Source organism: Petromyzon marinus, chromosome 8 (genome assembly GCF_048934315.1).
Source record: "Petromyzon marinus isolate PM22_M1 ecotype Great Lakes invasive population chromosome 8, UKy_Petmar_22M1.pri1.0, whole genome shotgun sequence".
In the NCBI taxonomy this organism is placed as follows: Eukaryota; Metazoa; Chordata; class Hyperoartia; order Petromyzontiformes; family Petromyzontidae; genus Petromyzon; species Petromyzon marinus.
The window spans coordinates 17,696,728-17,716,685 of record NC_133674.1 but is presented as its reverse complement, the minus strand read 5'-3'; the positions used below and the strand labels follow the sequence as shown (position 1 = coordinate 17,716,685).

Genomic DNA, 19,958 nt, shown 5'->3' with positions numbered 1-19,958 from the left:
AACCCCCGAGGCTGCTGCGCGTTTGACAGATGCACTCGGTTGGATTCCTGCCGCTGTTGTCCGGCCCTGCCACCCCGTTCATAAAGACACTGACTGCGGTTGTAGGGGCAGCTTGGCATTGACTGCGGTTGTAGGGGCAGCTTGGCCATGGGGCGCCGTGCACTGGGGGAGACATTTCTGTTGGAAGACGTCGAAGATTGAACGTTTTGGGTGGTTTTGTTTGAAGGGTGAAGTTGGCACACGTAGAAGCAACTGCCTTTGTCTTTGAGACTCCTCCACATTTGTGGGGCATCATCATTGAGCGTTGTTCTTAATTACTTGGTAGTGCATTACTGTTGTATCATGGTCCATCCCAGGGAAGGTAACATTGAAGCCAACTTATATCAGTAGTATACAAAAACAATAGTTTCTGACACATGAACATGAAATATCCATCATTACAGGCTCAGACTGAACAAAATACTCTTGAGAGCAGAACAAATCTTTGTGGTCACTCCCACATTTGAAAGAAAAAAAAACCTGTCCATTAAAAGTGTATGCCCGCAAAAAAATCACATTTTAAATAAACAGTCGACATTGCGGTCACCGTTGTCAAATAATCAACCACATACGTGTTATAGTACACAACTGGCCGCTTAGAGAATTCGTTAGCAGCGTTACATATACACGTTGCTGAACAGCTGCATGTGTTCCTATGTAAGTTAATACTATCCCCAGATCTCCCTGACAAACGAGAGACTTGTAATGGACACCAGCAGACTTTCACCTGGTTAATTAAATAAACCACTCCCTCACACATCCTGTTGGGTCCACACCTTATCACACACTGTTTTAACAAAATCAGTTAAAAATACGGCTACTGCTGTAGTTCTGATATTTGTCTCCACCAAAAAATGAAGTTTTTCTTACACATCCCATCGGCCACATGGTATTGGAGTGCATTGATTCAGCAGCATTAGTTTAATACTGTAACAGCAATTTGGTTTCAGCAATCCATCTCATCGGTTTACTTTCACCAATGTTGGTGATATGCCAGGTGTTTAAAGGCAAGGACTCTCCCTCTGTTAGATGTGGGTCCTAGTTTAACGCAAAACTAATACATAACAGACTCGGCATGTGAGATGGGGGTTCTTTGGACACATGGCGTTTCTGTTATGTAATGCACTCTATTTTTTGTATGACTAGGGCTTTGGCGACCACTCCTTGTGCCCGCGTCATTTCTTGATGGGATGTCCTAATAAGGAAGTCTTTCTGGGTGCCTGTTGTCTGGTGGTTGTGATAATCATGGAGGCACTAACACTATACTCACGTAACCATACCAACCATTATTGGTTTAGTCTGCAGTTCCACTGTATGTATGTTGAACTTATTTCGCACCGGCCGTAGCCAACCGCGCTAATCTTGATACACACGCCTTGCCCAACGTAACATTCCCAAACACGCCCAACTTACTGGAAACTGAAGACTAGCTTGTGTACACAATTCGCTTCTATAATGTTTAACGTACAATCGTCGCTTTAATAAGTTTTCAGTGTATGTCAATTGTACAAAAAACCTCGCCGCATGCCTCATTAACATTGAATTCATCATCATCAATGGTTGCACAGCCTGGTCCTCAGTTACATAACCCTGATTTTGTCATGATGATGGTAGGGTAGGTATGAGGTGTAAGCGTCTCAGTGATCATCGTGGGACTTCCCTTGCCAGTATCAAAATAAACGAATAGGTTTTACCCTTTCTGGGAATAAAACAGGTGTGTTAAGATGTTAAAACACAAAACTGAAACCTTTTGCAAGGAATCGTGTCTGCATTAACCACACATACTTGTGGTGAACATGATACTGGCAAGGGAGGTCCCATGATGTAGCTGCTCACCCGAGCTCTCATTGTCCTGATAGTGGCATTGTCTTTGTGCTGTTCGTCTTTTGGTTTAACACTGTTTGAGACTAGGCTCTAAAGAAAGCTGTCTCTGGTGTGGACCAATCAGTTTCAAAGACAATGCATATACTATCAGAGCATGTTTTTTGTTTGCATGTTCACCACAAGTATATGTGGTTAATGCAGACATGATTCCTTGCAAAAGGTTTCAGTTTGATGCTTTAACATCATAACGCCTGTTTTATTACACGTTTTCATTTAACTCACTCTGTTGTTGTTGTCGTTGTTGTATCCTCAAATCTTGTAACTCAATTTTAACCCACTTCCCAATATCGTATCGACTGCAAACTTGTTATACGTACGTCATATTGATGACAAAACTATATTCTATCATAATAAAGAAAAAAATATATATTTTTTAACATTCTTTTGTATATGTTATGTTTCGGCTTGGGTCTAATTGTCCACGGTCAACTGACGTTGGCTATAATTGGCCACGGTCCCCTTACATTGTGGCAAATTTCAGGGCCAATTCCTGGAGTCGTGGAGTTTTTCCATTACTAGTACATTTCATAAAAGCGTGTTTTTAAAAAAAAGTTTTTTTTTAAAATATTACTTATTGCTAGAACGGGTAAAACCTATTCGTATATGTCTTAGTGATGTTATGGTTCACTTGGTAACACTGACATAGTGCCAATATATGTACAGTGCTTAAGTAGGCTGACATTTGGAGCAGTTCCCATTCAGAGCATAGACGAGGCCATGACCTATAAGACCATCAGCCTAGTACAATATTATTGATAAATGCGGTGCGTTTTTATTGATAACACTGCTGCATAATTGAAGCAGATTAATATTAAGTCGAACATATTTTATCTGAAATTCATCTATATTGCAAAACAATTGATGTGTAAGGTTCATTGCAATGTATTTTCCATAGCTGTGGTTTCATGACTTTCTACAATTGCAACCGCTACTAAGCAGAGTTCATGTTTTATTCATATTAAATTTAGTGCATGTAAAGCCAAAATGAAGTGACTTTTTTCAATTCAACAATGGATTTTGGCTCAAGACGAACAGCTTTAGGTAGAAGGCATTCCATGCAAGGCGATGGAATGTAGGGGTTCATCTTTTTCCAGGCGGGATATTCTACATCCTGCTTCAGCGTGTTAAGTTAAAGCGCTTTGACTTACGTGCCATTTGTGCTAAATATGGAACATGCTTGCATGCCATCGACAGCTACTTATGCGACGTGCTAAATTTAAAACACAACCATATTTAATTGTTGTACAGTGCTTTCCTGTAACCACAATGAACTCCAACTCATGAATGTGCTGCAGCATTTATTTGCCGGAGAGAAAGCAAACGCTTTGTTTACTTAAAGTATACCATGTCGCAAGGTTTAGGAGCAGCATAGTCCAATACAGTACATGTTTATGTTAGTGACGTCAAAGTATTGGGTCTAACAAGCACGTGTACATGTGTAGTGGTTGATTTCACTCAGACAACTTTTGTCCTTCTTCCAACACCACTTTATTTACAGTTCTCCACATGTCCTCAATGCTCCACAGTTCCCTTGTTGCCACAGCTCTCTCGCCGTGCTTCACTCGGCTCGCTCGCCGCCTTTGTCTCTCCGATCTCCACTTCTCCGTCAGCTCCGATGTCTCTGTGCTTCCCCCACTGCTGGCTGCTTCGTCTCCGCTCTTCGCCATCACCGTGCTCTCTCCACTGCTAAGTCTCTGCTCTCCGCCATCACCGTGCTCTCTCCACTGCTAAGTCTCTGCTCTCCGCCATCACCGTGCTCTCTCCACTGCTAAGTCTCTGCTCTCCGCTATCACCGTGCTCTCTCCACTGCTAACTGCTTCGTCTCTGCTCTCCGCTATCACCGTGCTCTCTCCACTGCTAAGTCTCTGCTCTCCGCCATCACCGTGCTCTCTCCACTGCTAAGTCTCTGCTCTCCGCTATCACCGTGCTCTCTCCACTGCTGGCTGCTTCGTCTCTGCTCTCCGCTATCACCGTGCTCTCTCCACTGCTAACTGCTTCGTCTCTGCTCTCCACTATCACTCTGCTTTCTCCACTGCTAACTGCTTCGTCTCTGCTCTCCGCTATCACCGTGCTCTCTCCACTGCTAACTGCTTCGTCTCTGCTCTCCGCTCTTCGCTATCACTGTGCTCTCTCCACTGCTAACTGCTTCGTCTCTGCTCTTCGCTATCACTGTGCTCTCTCTACTGCTAGCTGCTTCTCTCTTCAGCTGCTCCACGTCCAGCCCTCGACTCCAACTCCCCGTTTCTCCTCGCGTCTCCCCCAATTTATCCCCGCTCTCATCACACCCCAATTAATTAAACCGCGTCCTCACAACGCTCCGCGTGCCCGTGCACGTGTTACCTCGCCAGACTTCAAGACGCCACCTCAGCCCTGACAGCAACACCAGCCAATCACACTCTAGCCCTGACAACCACACCAGCCAATCACAGCCGTCCTTGGCTCCCCCCCAGCTTAATTGGCCCAATCGTTACCTCCTCGTCCCAATTTGACCCCTACTGCCCTGCTCCTGCGCAATCTCACCAATTACCCCCATGCGCCTATTTATTCCACTACACATGCATGGTCGCCTGTGGATTAAAAAAAAAAGTTGCATTGTTCAAGGCGAATGTGAATTATAGTTCGGGGGTGGTCCAGATGTCTTGTCACCTCCAAATGTAATCGGCTAAAACGTAATACTGTATTTGTAAAGTAAAATGTATCTAAAACAGGAATTAATATGCAAAGGCAACACATGGGGTCAATTAATCGGGGATCGCAAGACATCTGGACCACCCTGTCGTCTGACGTTCACGCTTGCACGACTGTAGCACGGTGTTAAAAGTGTTGACGCCGTTTGTGGCATCAGGTTAGAACAGAAAGGTGAAATCAATCAAACTCATCATACGGTAATTCTGTGTTCCTAAAGCCTCAGCGTTCCACGTGTCCCAAGCTGAGAACAATGCTACTTTGTGAGCACTGTACAAACTTCCCGTCGTCACTGTGAAACAATTTCAAGTCTAAAAAAAAAATGTAAGTTAGGTGTGGTTGTTGTTAGACAAGTTCCCAATCGGGGTGCGGTCCAAAGTATTCTAACGCTTGTGACATTTGATTTTCCTCGTCCACCATTCGTGTTTTGTGTAACAAACTCAGAATGAACCTCGCGGTTACCACATTTGTGTTCAGTACTTTGAAGCTGTGTGAAGTTATTTTGACTTTAGCAAAAATATATATAGCAGCAGATACGTGCACCGATGGGGTGTCTCAGTTATTGGTTATTGTCATTTTGATTCAAGTCCTTTTTAGCAGGTGAGAAGCCGATAGGAACTCATCGAGTTTAATGATTTCACTTACGAGGGTAACCTTTCAGGCAATGACCGTTCACTTGCACATAAACGACGGTGCTTATGCACCACTTGCATGCACAGAACCGAAAATTTAACCTTAATAACTTCAGCCGTTCAGGGAATTCATTACACACATTAGTATTTTTCACAATTCATTTCATAAATCACTCTACTCATTTGCAATAGAATATACCGTAATCTAAGTCTCTACATGGGAAAGTATCACCATCCCATAGCCCATGATTCCAGTAGAGGCCAACTACATTTTTGAATAACTCCAAATTCCAAATATGGATCGCAATCCAAGCGTATGTATTGTGTTACTTCCATAGTGCTGGTACGTGCACTTAAAAAATGTAGCAAATAAAAATGTCATGCAGATTAAATTCATAAAATTGTCATTGATGATTGCTATACTGTAAAAAAGTAGTACTGTATATAACATTTTGAGGATCTCCCCTGTTGTGAACTGCTGCGTTACTGCACAGTACCGCATTCCCAATGGAAATATACGTACAGTATACGAATCTGGATACTTAAATTAACTGGATGACAATAAAATTTTACATTAATCAGCTTTTAGCTCGAGGGCACGTCTGATTTATAATAATGTTGCCATTCCATTAAGATCCTTTGTATTCACTCAATTATGCGTTCCAAGAGCATTTCCTCAGCTCACTAATCAGAGCTGTTGCTGAATAGGGTCTAGATGTCTTGTAGACCATTTAATTCTGTGAAACGTAAAAAAAATTAAGAGTAAGGTTTATTTAAAATAGAAATGAATATGCAATGTAAAAAAACTAGGGGTCAATTAATTGGGGGTCACAATACATCTGGACCACCGTATCCAGGGTACAGATCATTTTCAATATCACTCAGTATTTCAGCCTTACCACAGTACTGTATTACACTAATTGTTAATGTTTATTTTATAACCGATATGAATGTGTTTTGTGTATGTAATTTTGCATTGCGTGTTTTGGGGCAAAACAAGCAGGGCATGTTAATGTACTGTAACAACTGCTACTGTACTAAAAATTTAATGTTAAATATACCATACGTGTATTGTGCAGTGTTTAGCTTCCCATCCCCTGCATCTTGATACATTCCTCATTCAATACTTGTACGTTCGTGTAACGGGCATCGCAACACAAATGTTAGGGTTTTACGGATGCAGATTTTTAAAAAATACAGCACACCGCACCAACCAGTAGCACCAACCGAGGAGTGAAATACGAATTAAATCATAATGAATAAGTGCTTGGGCTCAGACCAGATGATAACATCTGCTGTGACAAAAACTTTTACAGTTGCAATTTATATACCTAACTAATAAAAGTGATGTGACATCCTTTTAGAAAAAAGAGTGGTAGGTTATCACTTCCGTGTACAGAAGTTAAATTTCATAGACTAAGATCGGTATCCAGCCAGCACATAGCAATTCATTCCCGCAAAGGAGTAATGAATTGCCGCGATTTTGGTGTGGATTCTTTTTTTTATATATAGTAACAAATAGTAACATAGTTTTTTGTTACTATTTTCGTATTGATTTTAGATTTTACTTGCTTGTACGGTTGTTTTTCAACTCCGTTGTCCTAAATGTAACATTCGCCTCTCAGTTAAATAACATTTGCCTCAATCAGATTTCACTCTCACGTGCACAATTCAATGCATTGTGAGCGTGAGATTCAGTTGACAAACTGATGCATCTCTACATGCCTAGCATCAATAAAAAAAAACTGATACTATTGTTGAAAACTATGGATTATACATATAAATAAGACTTTAATGATGATTGTAGTACAAAATACTGTTTGTCTTCAAAATAAAAAAAACATGGACTAATGCGCTTTCAAAAATGTACTGTATTTCTACAAGCAGAGACAACCCCACGTTTGTTTATTTTAGTATCCACTAAAGTTTTGCACCAAGGCTTGAACATAATTATGATCTGGCACTATCTTACCGAAGGATAATCTAACCCATGTGACCATGTGGCCCAATGACTATCTGGACCACAGTATATCTATTTTTAATGCCAATAATTATCTGTCGTATATACACATCAGTCGTTCCCAACCTTTCTGGACCGATATACAATGACAGTAAAAAAAAAGTTACCACTATCAAGCCTAGAAAAAATAAATACGGACCATAATGTACCAATAACATGATCAAAAGTAAAACTGCATTACTCTAAACTATAGTACAGTGTTGTATCTGCAAGAGTTCGCTGTGCACTTCCCTTGGCACTGAAAACCACTACGGATATGTGAATTTCAGATTGGGAACCACTGCCATAGATAGGATATCTTGCCAAAGAATGTCCAATTACTATGTGTGCCATAGACTATCTGACCCAAGAACGATTAACCTGGCCCATAGACTACCTCACCTATTGTCATCAAACTATGTCCGATATCTGAGAGGGTTTTTGCATATAACATCTGGCAGTTCACCGGCACTGTTGACGAGACACCGTATGCTTATACATTACTAACCAGTACTGCTGAAATTATTCACTCCCAGAAGGCCGTTGGGCCGATGGGTTGTGTAAAAAAAAATGTTTTACATTTTATATAGCGAGACAGATATATGAATGAGACATGTTGTTTGTTCATCTATGTTGTAGAGTGCAGGTCTGTTGCAGAATCTGCCATCGATGAAATCTGTAAATGACGAGAGAGAGAGAAAATACATTTCCATCACAACAGAAAATGTGTTTTTTTGGCATTGTTTGAGAATTTGGGATCCCAATCAACGAAAGCCCCCACCGGGGAGGGGGCGGGGCAGCCCCCACCGGGTGAGGGGGGGAGGAAGCCCCCGTCGCCACACCCCGCAGCCACCACTCGCGATCCCCCCTCCCCCCACCTGCAGCCCCCACCCCCGCGCGCGCTCAAGTGGCGTCGCGTAGCCGCAACTGCGCATGCGCGCCTCACGCAAACGGAATTACAGTGGAAACAACTCCCATCCGCACCTCGGCTACGGTAAGAATTTGAGAGAGAGAGAGAGATACGGTATATAGTTTTGTCAGCAACAACAAAAACTTCACAGATGCTTCGTGTCGCACCATTGCCGTCCTTTCGTTTTAGCAGTCTACGGCGCGGGCATTAGTTTTCACTCCCAGCTCCGGGAATCGCTTCGCGGTCGTTGGCGCCCGAGAGTAAAACCGCGATGTTTCACATCAGGTGTGTGGATTACTTCAATCGATTCGTTGTATCCGCGTGTATTGTGTGTGTATATATATTGTGTGTCATGTAAGGCCCGATCACAGCCGGGAAAGTCCTCGTTAGGCGCGTAAAGTCAAATGCAGCGGTGCATATTGACGCTGTTGTACTGTACAGCGTTACTTGCGTTTGGCTTCGCGCGTGTGTTGATGTATGCTGGTAGCATTGAACTTGTTACCAACTTATAATAAGCGTTAGTATGAATTCTAGTGGTACCGCATTTGGGCTATCTCCTTTACTGTAGAGGTAAGGGAGGTAAACTCCCGCACGACGTAAGAGATTGGTGCCAGGAAGATGTGCGCACTACTTGAGCAGATTGGCACAAGTCGGAGGAAAGTGGAAACTAATGACAAAATGTGCAGTGGACTACCCACGGGCTATCTGCATGGATTGTGATGATGATGGATGAATGTAGGTTAAAGGGGCAGCCCTGCAATTGCGTGCTCGCTCCACTGCTCGCCGAAGGGCTTTCGCGATCGAATCGGATTAGAGGGCTGTAAAGAGCGCCTCCGAGAGGCAATCTGGCCTGCTGTGTGATCTGTATTGACTGATGTTCATACATTTCATACAGTACCGCACTGGTAAATTTCGATTTAAAGCTTTCGTGACTGCAATGATTCATCTTCTTTGGTTCTTTCGGTAAAGTCACGTAGAATGAGAATAAAATAATAAATTGATAAAATAAAATGACACAATAATATTCTCAGCACTGTCCTAGCGCTGTCCTACCAGACAGTCTCGCCCCCTTCACCTGATGAAGGCCGCTTGTGTTGTGGCCGAAACGTCGTGAGAATATTATTGTGTTATTTTATTTTATCAATTTATTATTTTATTCTCATTCTACGTGACTTTACCGAAAGAACCAAAGAAGATGTACCGTACTGTTATTGGCCAATATACAACTATAATGACATGTTGATTATATAACGTTATATGGACTCGTATAACTAATATTCCCTGCTGGATTAACCCAAGTTGCCCGGAAACCAGAATTCAAACCCCCATAAACTCAACGTTATTGGTACAGTTTTTATATGGCCATTATCACCTGAAACACTTCGCAAACGTAATGCACAGTGCTGTGATGTGCATTTTTATGATGACGTTTTGTAAAGCTTGGAGTGATTCGATCAGTTAATTGTGCAGGTTCTGGTTGGAATGTTGCCATCGCAGACTCGTGAGAGGTGAAGGCGGCTGGAGAAGGCTTTCATCCAGCAGTGGATTTATTATGCCTGATGACGATCAGAGAGTTAAAAGCTAGGCTACTGTGAGAAATTTGACAAATAATGGACAGTGTTCAATTGGGCTCGTGGGGCCCACTCCATAGTTCCATTTATTTGGTATAGCCCTGTGAGCCATTCAGCTCTTGAATCGGGTGCAACCGCAACAAACAAAAACATGAACAAGAAAAACATCTTAAAGTGATTATGTGACTGTGCAAACAAAATCCAGGAAAAAAACATCAAAATATTCCTGAAATAGCACCGTACACCAACGCTGTGTGCAAAAATCCCAGTGGGATGCAAGTCAAACAACAACCACAAGACAACTAAGATTAAGGCCATCACGTTTTCGAAATCACCAAAATAAAAGCCATAAATGCAATGTAACAGTGATCATAGGGACTGACCGAATTTTTTACAATAAACTACATAAATAACATGTAACACCAAACCCTAGAGCCATATTTTAGGCCACTGAATAGCAGTGGCAGCTAGGGGTGTACAACTCCTCGAGAGCAGTTTTGAGTGAAGATTTCGTAGGTAGTGATTCAAGTTGCAGTTTATTGGCAATAGCATTCCAGACCCTGGGGGCATCAATAGCAAAGGCCCTTCCTCCGGTTTTTGTACGGTAATAGGGAATGTGAAGCTGGTAAATGAGCGAAGACCTGAGGTCAAATTTGTTCTTTGTAACAGAGAGGAGATCCAGCAGGTAGTCTGCGGATTTTTTTGTAAGTACATCGTGAATAAATAAGATCTGGTGCACAAGCCGTCGAACATTAAGAGATGTTAAGTTTGACCCAATGTAGAGATCACAGTGGTGAGTCCTATATGAGCAGTTCAATGTAAATCTTAAGGCCGAGTGATAGATGGAATCAAGCTTCTTCAGTACAGTACTTGGGGCTGATTTATACACGATGTCACAGTAGTCAAGTAGAGGCAGTATGGTAGCTTTTATCAATTCCAAACGGAATATTGGGGGGAAGCAGTGCTTGTGTCGATACAGAAAACCAATTTTTATATTTGTCTTTTTACCAATATAATCAATGTGATCTTCAAAATTCAGTTTTGAATCCAGGATGACCCCAAGATACTTATAGATCTTGACTTGCTCTATTTGATAATTATTTAAGGAAGGTAATTGGGGAAAAATAACTTCCTGCTTTAGTCCTGGTGAGAAGCATAGCACCTTGGTTTTGGAGGTATTCAGGACTAGTTTAAGAGCAACTAGCTGATGTTGTAGTTTGTTGAAATCACCCTGGAGCTTAGCAATCACGTCATCCATAGAGCGGCCAGCAGTAATCAGTATCGTGTCATCTGCAAAAAGATTTACCCTGGAATGATCCTAGTCGGTGCCCAAGTCATTGACATAAAGAGAGAACAAGAGGGGGCCGAGGATGGAACCCTGTGGAACCCCTTTTGTTATCTTAACACTGTTTGACCTCCAACCACTCCATCATGATACGTGCAGTCGCACGTGTTTTGAAATTACATTTATTTTGTTTATAGATGTGTTATGTCCTAAGCACCTCGACAGTGATGATTCATATGCTTTCATCAATCTCGGCACTTGTAAGCCATTGCATAACGGCCACAACCTTTATAAAGTTTATTTTCAATGTGTTTGCAACATTTGTTTTGATCTCATATATTTTAGAAAATGCCACGTTTTATTGTCTCCATTCTCTTGTAAAATTGCATTCTTATTTTGTCTCTTTTTCCCTTGATATGTTGGGTGATCTCTGAAGGTCCTCTTTTTAAATAATATATATGTGTAGTGACATGGAATGGGTCACTACATAGCATAGCGCTGGTTGTTGGCAGAGAAGGGGATCTGCAGTTGCTGCAACCCTGTCTGACAGCAGGTCACGTGATAAGCCAGAGAGAGGGATGTAGAGGAAAGGTTACAAAGGAGGCACGTGAGGGAAGCCCGGGAACCCGCTGGTAGGTTCTAAGGGGGGGGGGGGGGGCGTGACTGGGGCAGAGCGAGGCCACGCTGGAAGGATAAAAGGGGGACCCCGAGCAAAGGCTCGGGGCTGTTGCCTGGAGTGGGATCCCATCGTGCCGCTTGAGTCTTCGCCGCCATCTACGTCTTCACCGCCATCTATGTCTTCACCTTCTCGGCGTCGTCAGTCAGGCAGCCTGCCAGCTGTCCTGACTGGGAGCTGTAGTTACCTCTTGTGAACTGTGAAGGCTGTTAATAAATAGAGTGAGCGCCTCCTACTCCTAGTGTCTCTGAGTCGATCACTACATATGTATTCTAAGGCTATCATGTGGTCAAATAAAGGACTGCATTATTAAATAAATAATGCATGATTGCCAGGAGAGTACTTATAGGACAGGCACGCACAAGCACATTTTTAGTAGATTAGTGCTGGTTTGAACTCGGTTTAGCTGGTAAACGTTAAGTGTACATTAATTGTCAATTCGTTGAGTGCAATAGTATATTGTGAGATTGTAGGTTCTAGCTCACAAAAGTGTTTGAATACAGCAGGGCAGTTGGTATTTTTTTGGTAAATACAGTATAATACAATGTTAGACAGTTGTGCTGATATCAAGACACCTTTGGTGTTTTACATCAGGATTTTCAAAAATGTAATTCTAGAATTTTGCCGAACCATACTGACCAACGTGCCTGGGTTGCCTTTATCCAGCGGTTGATTGACATGGGGTGGTAATCTATTACTAATTTCTTTTTTCCGAATGAATAGATGTGTGTATGACCAGTCACCTTGAATGTGCAAAATATTGTCTGATTTTGGAAGGTAAGCAGGGTTGAACTTTGTACTGGATGAGAGACTGCCTGGGAATACTGGACTTAGTAGTTTGGATCGTGAAGTGCCTAGACACTGACAGGAGAGCAATATATTCTATAATTTATCAGTATTGAGCATTGTTTGTTTCTCCCCTTATGCCAAACACTCATTAATGGAATTGGCCAAACATCCCAATACTCCCTTAATGTTTCCGGGGTGGACAAAGGCTATTACGGTATTTATATTTGAATCAGAAAATGTATCTGTAAACACAGACGGATAATGGGGAGGCATAGGCAATAGTGTCATAATTGCTATAACATGATAAACTTCATTTAGAGCAAGTACCAAGCTACCGTCATGACCAACACGTATTTACAGCCAGTGGCTGCACACTCAATTCTACAGGGAATCTGTGTCTATGGTTACGTCCTTGTCAATGCTCACTTCAACACCTCACTAGATCATGAAATTGGGGGTACCTTCTGGGAATTGTCCAGCTCTGCAAATTACAAGACCACATACACTAGCAAATGCATAACACTAAATCTCTCAACATTTTTTTTAAGTTGTGGAGGTATTTACAACTGTTGTTTGCCATATGCTGTGGCATAATCTAATGCACTGGTTTTAAAACCGTTGCTATTGACTTGTTCTGGCTTCTAATGTGTTGTTCTCCATTGAGCTGGAGCCATGGGGCATTAGTTTGAAAGTTATTTGTTCTATACTGTACAATGTCGCACATCCAACTCAGTGGGGATATGTAAAAAAGTCCGATATGTGAACTTCTGTATAGAATTACAGTTACACCACGCACAAATACTACATTTGCGTGCTTAATTGGTCAGTATGGAGTAGATTTTTTAAATGCTATATATGAAAGGAGAAGATACTGCCTTGGTGTAATGGTTAGAAGACTAGACTTGCAATCTAGAAGTCGCAGGTTCAATTCAATTTCCTGACACGGCCATCGGAACAATGGGCACATTACTCAAACCCCACCCCTCCTCAGTCCACCAAGCAGTACAAATGGGTACACCATAGCTGAATCTATTGGGAAGGATTGTGTGGGAGGGTTAAGTGTGGGTATTGCCACCTCTTCCAAGACGTCTGGCCAGCGTGGAAGGGTAAGCCTAATGCCCTCCAGAAAGGCTCTTCTAGAGCCCGCTCGAGTGGAGGTCCTCCTGTCGGGCGTGGTGAGGGGGAAATAATGACGGGGTTGCGCCTTTACCCTGTATCTTTTGAAAGCATTGCAACACCTGGCTGGGCCAACTATAGGTCACTTGAATTAACAAAAGACATCTGCCGTGTGATTGTGTCTCTCCCAAGGTGATGGCGATGTGGAGGCTCCGCGTGTACCATGCCTTGCGGGTCCTGCCATGTGCTATACGTGGTTACACGTGCCAGCACAGCATGCAGGAGGGGCAGCCTCATGTGCGCAGGATATTGGTTGCTGCGACGCTTGGAGCTACAGCTGCTTCACTGTCTACTGCCCTCATATGGAAGCAGTAAGCTGTTATGTTTGTGTGTTTTTTTTTGTTGTAAAGCTTGAAACACTGCACCAAATTTCAGGCAATGGCCAAATTCCCCAGTGCCTGATCTCATACAGTGAGGGAAAAAAGTATTTATTCCCTTGCTGATTTTGTACATTTGCCCACTGACAAAGAAATGATCAGTCTATAATTTTAATGGTAGGTTTATTTGAACAGTGAGAGACAGAATAACAACACAAAAATCCAGCAAACTGCATGTCAAAAATGTTATAAATTGATTTGCATTTTAATGAGGAAAACAAGTATTTGACCCCTCTGCAAAACATGACTTAGTACTTGGTGGCAAAACCCTTGTTGGCAATCACAGATGTCAGACGTTTCTTGTATTTGGCCACCAGGTTTGCACACATCTCAGGAGGGATTTTGTCCCACTCCTCTTTGCAGATCTTCTCCAAGTCATTAAGATTTCGAGGCTGACGTTTGGCAACTCGAACCTTCAGCACCTTCCACAGATTTTCTATGGGATTAAGGTCTGGAGACTGGCTAGGCCACTCCAGGACCTTCATGTGCTTCTTCTTGAGCCACTCCTTTGTTGCCTTGGCCGTGTGTTTTTGGTCATTGTCATGTTGGAATACCCATCCACGACCCATTTTCAATGCCCTGGCTGAGGGAAAGTGGTTCTCACCCAAGATTTTGACGGTACATGGCCCCGTCCATCGTCCCTTTGATGCGGTGAAGTTGTCCTGTCCCCTTCGCAGGAAAACACCCCCAAAGCATAATGTTTCCACCTCCATGTTTTACGGTGGGGATGGTGTTCTTGGGGTCATAGGCAGCATTCCTCCTCCTCCAAACACGGCGAGTTGAGTTGATGCCAAAAAGCTCCATTTTGGTCTCATCTGACCACAACACTTTCACCCAGTTGTCTTTTGAATCATTCAGATGTTCATTGGCAAACTTCAGACGGGCATGTATATGTGCTTTCTTGAGCAGGGTGACCTTGTGGGCGCTGCAGGATTTCAGTCCTTCACGGTGTAGTGTGTTACCAATTGTTTTCTTGGTGACTATGGTCCCCGCTGCCTTGATCATTGACAAGATTCTCCCGTGTAGTTCTGGGATGATTCCTCACCGTTCTCATGATCATTGCAACTCCACGAGGTGAGATCTTGCATGCAGCCCCAGGCCGAGGGAGATTGACAGTTCTTTTGTGTTTCTTCCATTTGCGAATAATTCGCACCAAGTGTTGTCACCTTCTCACCAAGCTGCTTGGCAATGGTCTTGTAGCCCATTCCAGCCTTGTGTAGATCTACAATCTTGTCCCTGACATGCTTGGAGAGCTCTTTGGTCTTGGCCATGGTGGAGAGTTTGGAATCTGATTGATTGATTGCTTCTGTGGACAGGTGTCTTTTATACAGGTAACAAGCTGAGATTAGGAGCACTCCCTTTAAGAGTCTGCTCCTACTCTCAGCTCGTTACCTTATAAAAGACACCTGGGAGCCAGAAATCTTTCTGCTTGAGAGGGGGTCAAATACTTATTTCCCTCATTAAAATGCAAATCAATTTATAACATTTTTGACATGCGTTTTTCTGGATTTTGTTGTTATTCTGTCTCTCACTGTTTAAATAAACCTACCATTACAATTATAGACTGATCATTTCCTTGTCAGTGGGCAAACGTACAAAATCGGCAGGGGATCAAATACTTTTTTCCCTCACTGTATATAATTAACATGTCCTTGAATTGAATTTGAGAATGACTTGATACAGGCATGATATAATACACGTATCGTGAGCACAATAATTTTTGTTTTTATCAATTAATCGATTGAACTTGACATGATTACACTAGCTAAACCAAACCTAAGACTAACAATATGGGGATTGTTAAATTTTAACTATCATGTATATGCCATTTTGGACAACACTAGCACTCTTTCATAGCAAATGTTTAATTACCGTAGACTGAAAATAACTTCTATGTCGTGGATGTGTGTGTGTGTGCGCTTTGTTGTGTTTTGAAATGCATTTTCAAAGCGGTCCCGTGTGAAAACGAGTACACACTGTCAACAGGGCCACTGTGCTATACCTCGTGACATGTCCTATAAGTGGTGTGTTGCTTATTAAATGGTCCTGTAGTGAGTTTGTGTGTAAACCATGCATATGAAATATATATTGTTGTATGTATTTATATTTATAGTGTTGTCTTGGGAGGTAAAGTCATGTCAGAAAATACTAAGGAATTGCCTCTTGTCAAAGATCGTTGTTGAGCACTGTTAGACAAAACAAAATTAACTTTACTGTATCCTGGAAATATATTTAATGCACCATTTGCATATTGTGAGTTGTGTGCAGCCAGAGGCTTATACTATTTTCTTGCATAGCTGTTGAATGATTCCCACTTGCCTGGCACTGCCAACACAACCCTGTTCTTTTCTCGTTTGTACTGACAATTTTTTTTCTTCGATTTGCCATGTAATGTGACACTCGGGATCATCCTACCTGGCATTCTAGAAACATGATGAGCCCAACAGTCAATCCTTATGAATTATTACACATACTGGGGTCTGCTGCAGTCCATTAAAACCCAACATTTTTTACGCAAGAGGGTATTATTCTTTCAACAATCCTTAATATCTATAAGAGATTCCATTGGTAGGTATGTGATTAAAACATTCTGGAGATTGGATTTAAATACAGTTAACCAATTTAACTTAGTCTTTATAAGACGTGTATGATATAAACACAGTAGTTTGTATTGCTTCTTTGTCCAAAACTACATATTTGTTGGTGGTCTAAGAATCCCACACCTCCCATAACACTGGTCTACAGCCAAAATGCTTCTGAAATAAGTGTAGTCCAACTTTACTAATTATGGGTCACTGAGAATAAAAATGATGCTTAAAATTGTTGATTGGCTCTAGTTTTCAAGATATGCTTCTGAGTCAATACATACGACCCTTGACTTGGGAATGACGGAGGATAAGTGAGTTATAAAGGGTAGGGATCTCAATTTAAACCAGAAATGACAAATAGATTTTTGACTGGATCTTTGAATACATCTATGACTGGGTTTGGACAGTACTTGCTTTTTGAGCAAAACAATGAATTCATAATAAAGGTTTTTGGGTTAGATCGCGTTATTTATAAATGTGTCGTAACCCTCCACCACCCGACACGGCCAATCAGCAAAAAAGTGTCACGTTGACAAAAGACAAATAGTTCACTACTTTAGCCCACCGGTGTGTTGAAGAGTGAATCCACAACATTTACAGTTTGAGTACGACGTTTCGCTGGTAATTACATCCAGCATCATCGGGCAATTCGCCAGAATGGTAAAGCCCTCGCTTGCTCCCGGTCTTAAATAGAGCAGCAGGGTGACGTCATCATTTAACTCATTTCAGGTGCAGTGATTTGAGGCGGAGGGGGGGGGTATTATAATTATATAATCGATTGGTAATCAGTCAATGGTTATGATTAGTAATGAGTTGTAGATTAGTAATTAGTTGTAATGTGTGTTATTGTGATTATATGCTACGTTAGTAATCCATTAATTAGTATGTGTTTCCCCTATAAGGAATTGTAATATGTATTTAATAATACGCTTCCAAGCCACACTAAGCCTGTAGCTGTCAGAGCTATTAAAGTTATTTCTATTCCTCTCAATTTCAATGGATTCTCTAATTAGTCTTTGCCAGTAATAATGAGTTTTACACAACACTTCAACGTTATCAAAATCAATTGAGTGTCCTTGTTGACAAGCATGTTCTGCCACTGCCGACAGTTGTGTTTGAGAATTTAATATTTCTTTGATGTTATTTTAGTCTTATGCTGATGTTACGTCCCGTCTGTCCAATATAGCATCTGCCACATAAACAGTTCATCTGATATACACCTTCTGTTGATTATTTAGGTAATGCGTCTTTAGTGCAAGATACTAGTTTTTTTTAATTTTGTGTACTGTACCAAATCTTACTGTAATGTTTTGCTTTTGCAAAACACGGGCTAATTTGTCAGTTACTCCTGAGATATATGGATTTTTTATTGTTTTAACAATCTGATCGCTTTCAGCAGTATTGCTTTGCGATCGTGATTTGGCATTCAGTGCTCTGTTAATTTGAGCATTATTGTAGCCATTCTGTCGTGCTTCTTTAACGTGTTTGATCTCTCTCACTAGACTTTCACCATCTGACACTGTTTTAGCCCGATGTATGAGCGTCTTGATAAGAGAGGATTTCTGAGCTGGATGATGATGCGAATCTGCATTCAGATAGGCATCAGTGTGCGTTTGCTTTCTGTAAACGCTGTGTGTTATTTTACCGTTTAGGCCATGTCCAAGCAAAATATCTAGGAACGGGAGTGTGTCATTCACCTCCATTTCCATGGTGAACTGGATGGCTGGGTTTTGTGCATTGAGATGATTTAGAAAATCATTAAGTGTATCTTTACCATGTGGCCAGACAACCAAAGTGTCATCCACATATCTAAACCAAAAAGATGGTTTTAATGTGCTCGAGGCAAGTGCTCTTATATCTCAGGAGTAACTGACAAATTAGCCCGTGTTTTGCAAAAGCAAAACATTACAGTAAGATTTGGTACAGTACACAAAATTCAAAAACTAGTATCTTGCACTAAACACGCATTACCTAAATTATCAACAGAAGGTGTATATCGGATTAATTGTTTATGTCGCAGATGCTATATTGAACAGACGGGACGTAACATCAGCATAAGACTAAAAGAACATCAAAGAAATATTAAATTATCTCAAACACAACTGTCGGCAGTGGCAGAACATGCTTGTCAACAAGGACACTCAATTGATTTTGATAACGTTGAAGTGTTGTCTAAAACTGATTATTACTGGCAAAGACTAATTAGAGAATCCATTAAAATTGAGAGGAATAGAAATAACTTTAATCTCTCTGACAGCTACAGGTTTAGTGCGGCTTGGAAGCGTATTATTAAATAATACATATTACAATTCCTTATAGGGGAAACACATACTAATTAACGGATTACTAACGTAGCATATAATCACAATAACACATTACAACGAATTACTAATCTACAACTCATTACTAATCATAACCATTGACTGATTACCAATCGATTATATAATTATAATACACCCCCCTCAGCCTCAAATCACTGCACCTGAAATGAGTTAAATGATGACATCACCCTGCTGCTCTATTTAAGACCGGGAGCAAGTGAGGGCTTTACCATTCTGGCGAATTGCCCGATGATGCTGGATGTAATTACCAGCGAAACGTCGTACTCAAACTGTAAATGTTGGGATTCACTCTTCAACACACCGGTGGGCTAAAGTAGTGAACTATTTGTCTTTTGTCAACGTGACACTTTTTTTGCTGATTGGCCGTGTCGGGTGGTGGAGGGTTACAACGCATTAATAAATAACGGGATCTAACCTAAAAACCTTTATTATGAATAATATTGGTCGCGAAAGCCTACGTGTTAAACCAAAACAATGAATGATACAATTTGAACTATACATGATATGAATTGCATCATGTTATTCCTAGAAGTCATGGATGATGCAATGATAACTAGGCTTGCATCCCTCTGCTGAACAAATAGCACCATATCAGCTCTAGAAATCATACAGTGTCGTGCTCTCTCATTTGTCAGTATATTTGAATTCAGCACATCAAAATCCATAATAAACAGCACATTTAATCTCTGAAGCAGACGTCTAAAAAATTGTAGACCAGTGTAATTAGTCAACTTGACCTCTGATACAATTTCGATTTAAACAACACAACTTGAATGTATATAGCATCCACACAGGGATCACAGGCTGGTGTGATGCAAGGTGGCATTTCAACATAACCAAAGAGGGGACAAAGCTAATTGCTGTACAGTAAAAAACGAGAGAATTCAAATAAAACAATTTCAGATAAACTATGCAGTACATTAAAATACCCAGAGTCAAACTCATTAAATTAATGTCAGTACTTAATTATATAATTAGCACAGCAATGGATAATGCATTGAAAGT

General features: G+C 41.4%; 1 protein-coding gene across 5 annotated transcripts in view; it reads left to right on the top strand.

Annotated features, from left to right (window-relative positions):
- Positions 1-8,088: 8,088 nt before the first annotated feature.
- Positions 8,089-19,958, top strand: part of MICU1 (mitochondrial calcium uptake 1) — a 47,071-nt gene continuing 35,201 nt past the window's right edge. For 3 of the 5 annotated variants that reach the window (XM_032950003.2, XM_032950001.2, XM_032950002.2), the window contains exons 1-2: positions 8,089-8,233; positions 13,779-13,957. In XM_032950003.2, coding sequence (XP_032805894.1) covers positions 13,782-13,957 — 176 coding nt within the window. In that variant the 5' untranslated portion in view covers positions 8,089-8,233; positions 13,779-13,781. Of the gene's footprint in view, positions 8,234-8,338; positions 8,435-13,778; positions 13,958-19,958 lie in introns of all 5 variants that reach the window. The other 2 variants (XM_032950000.2, XM_032949999.2) reach the window with 2 other exon arrangements.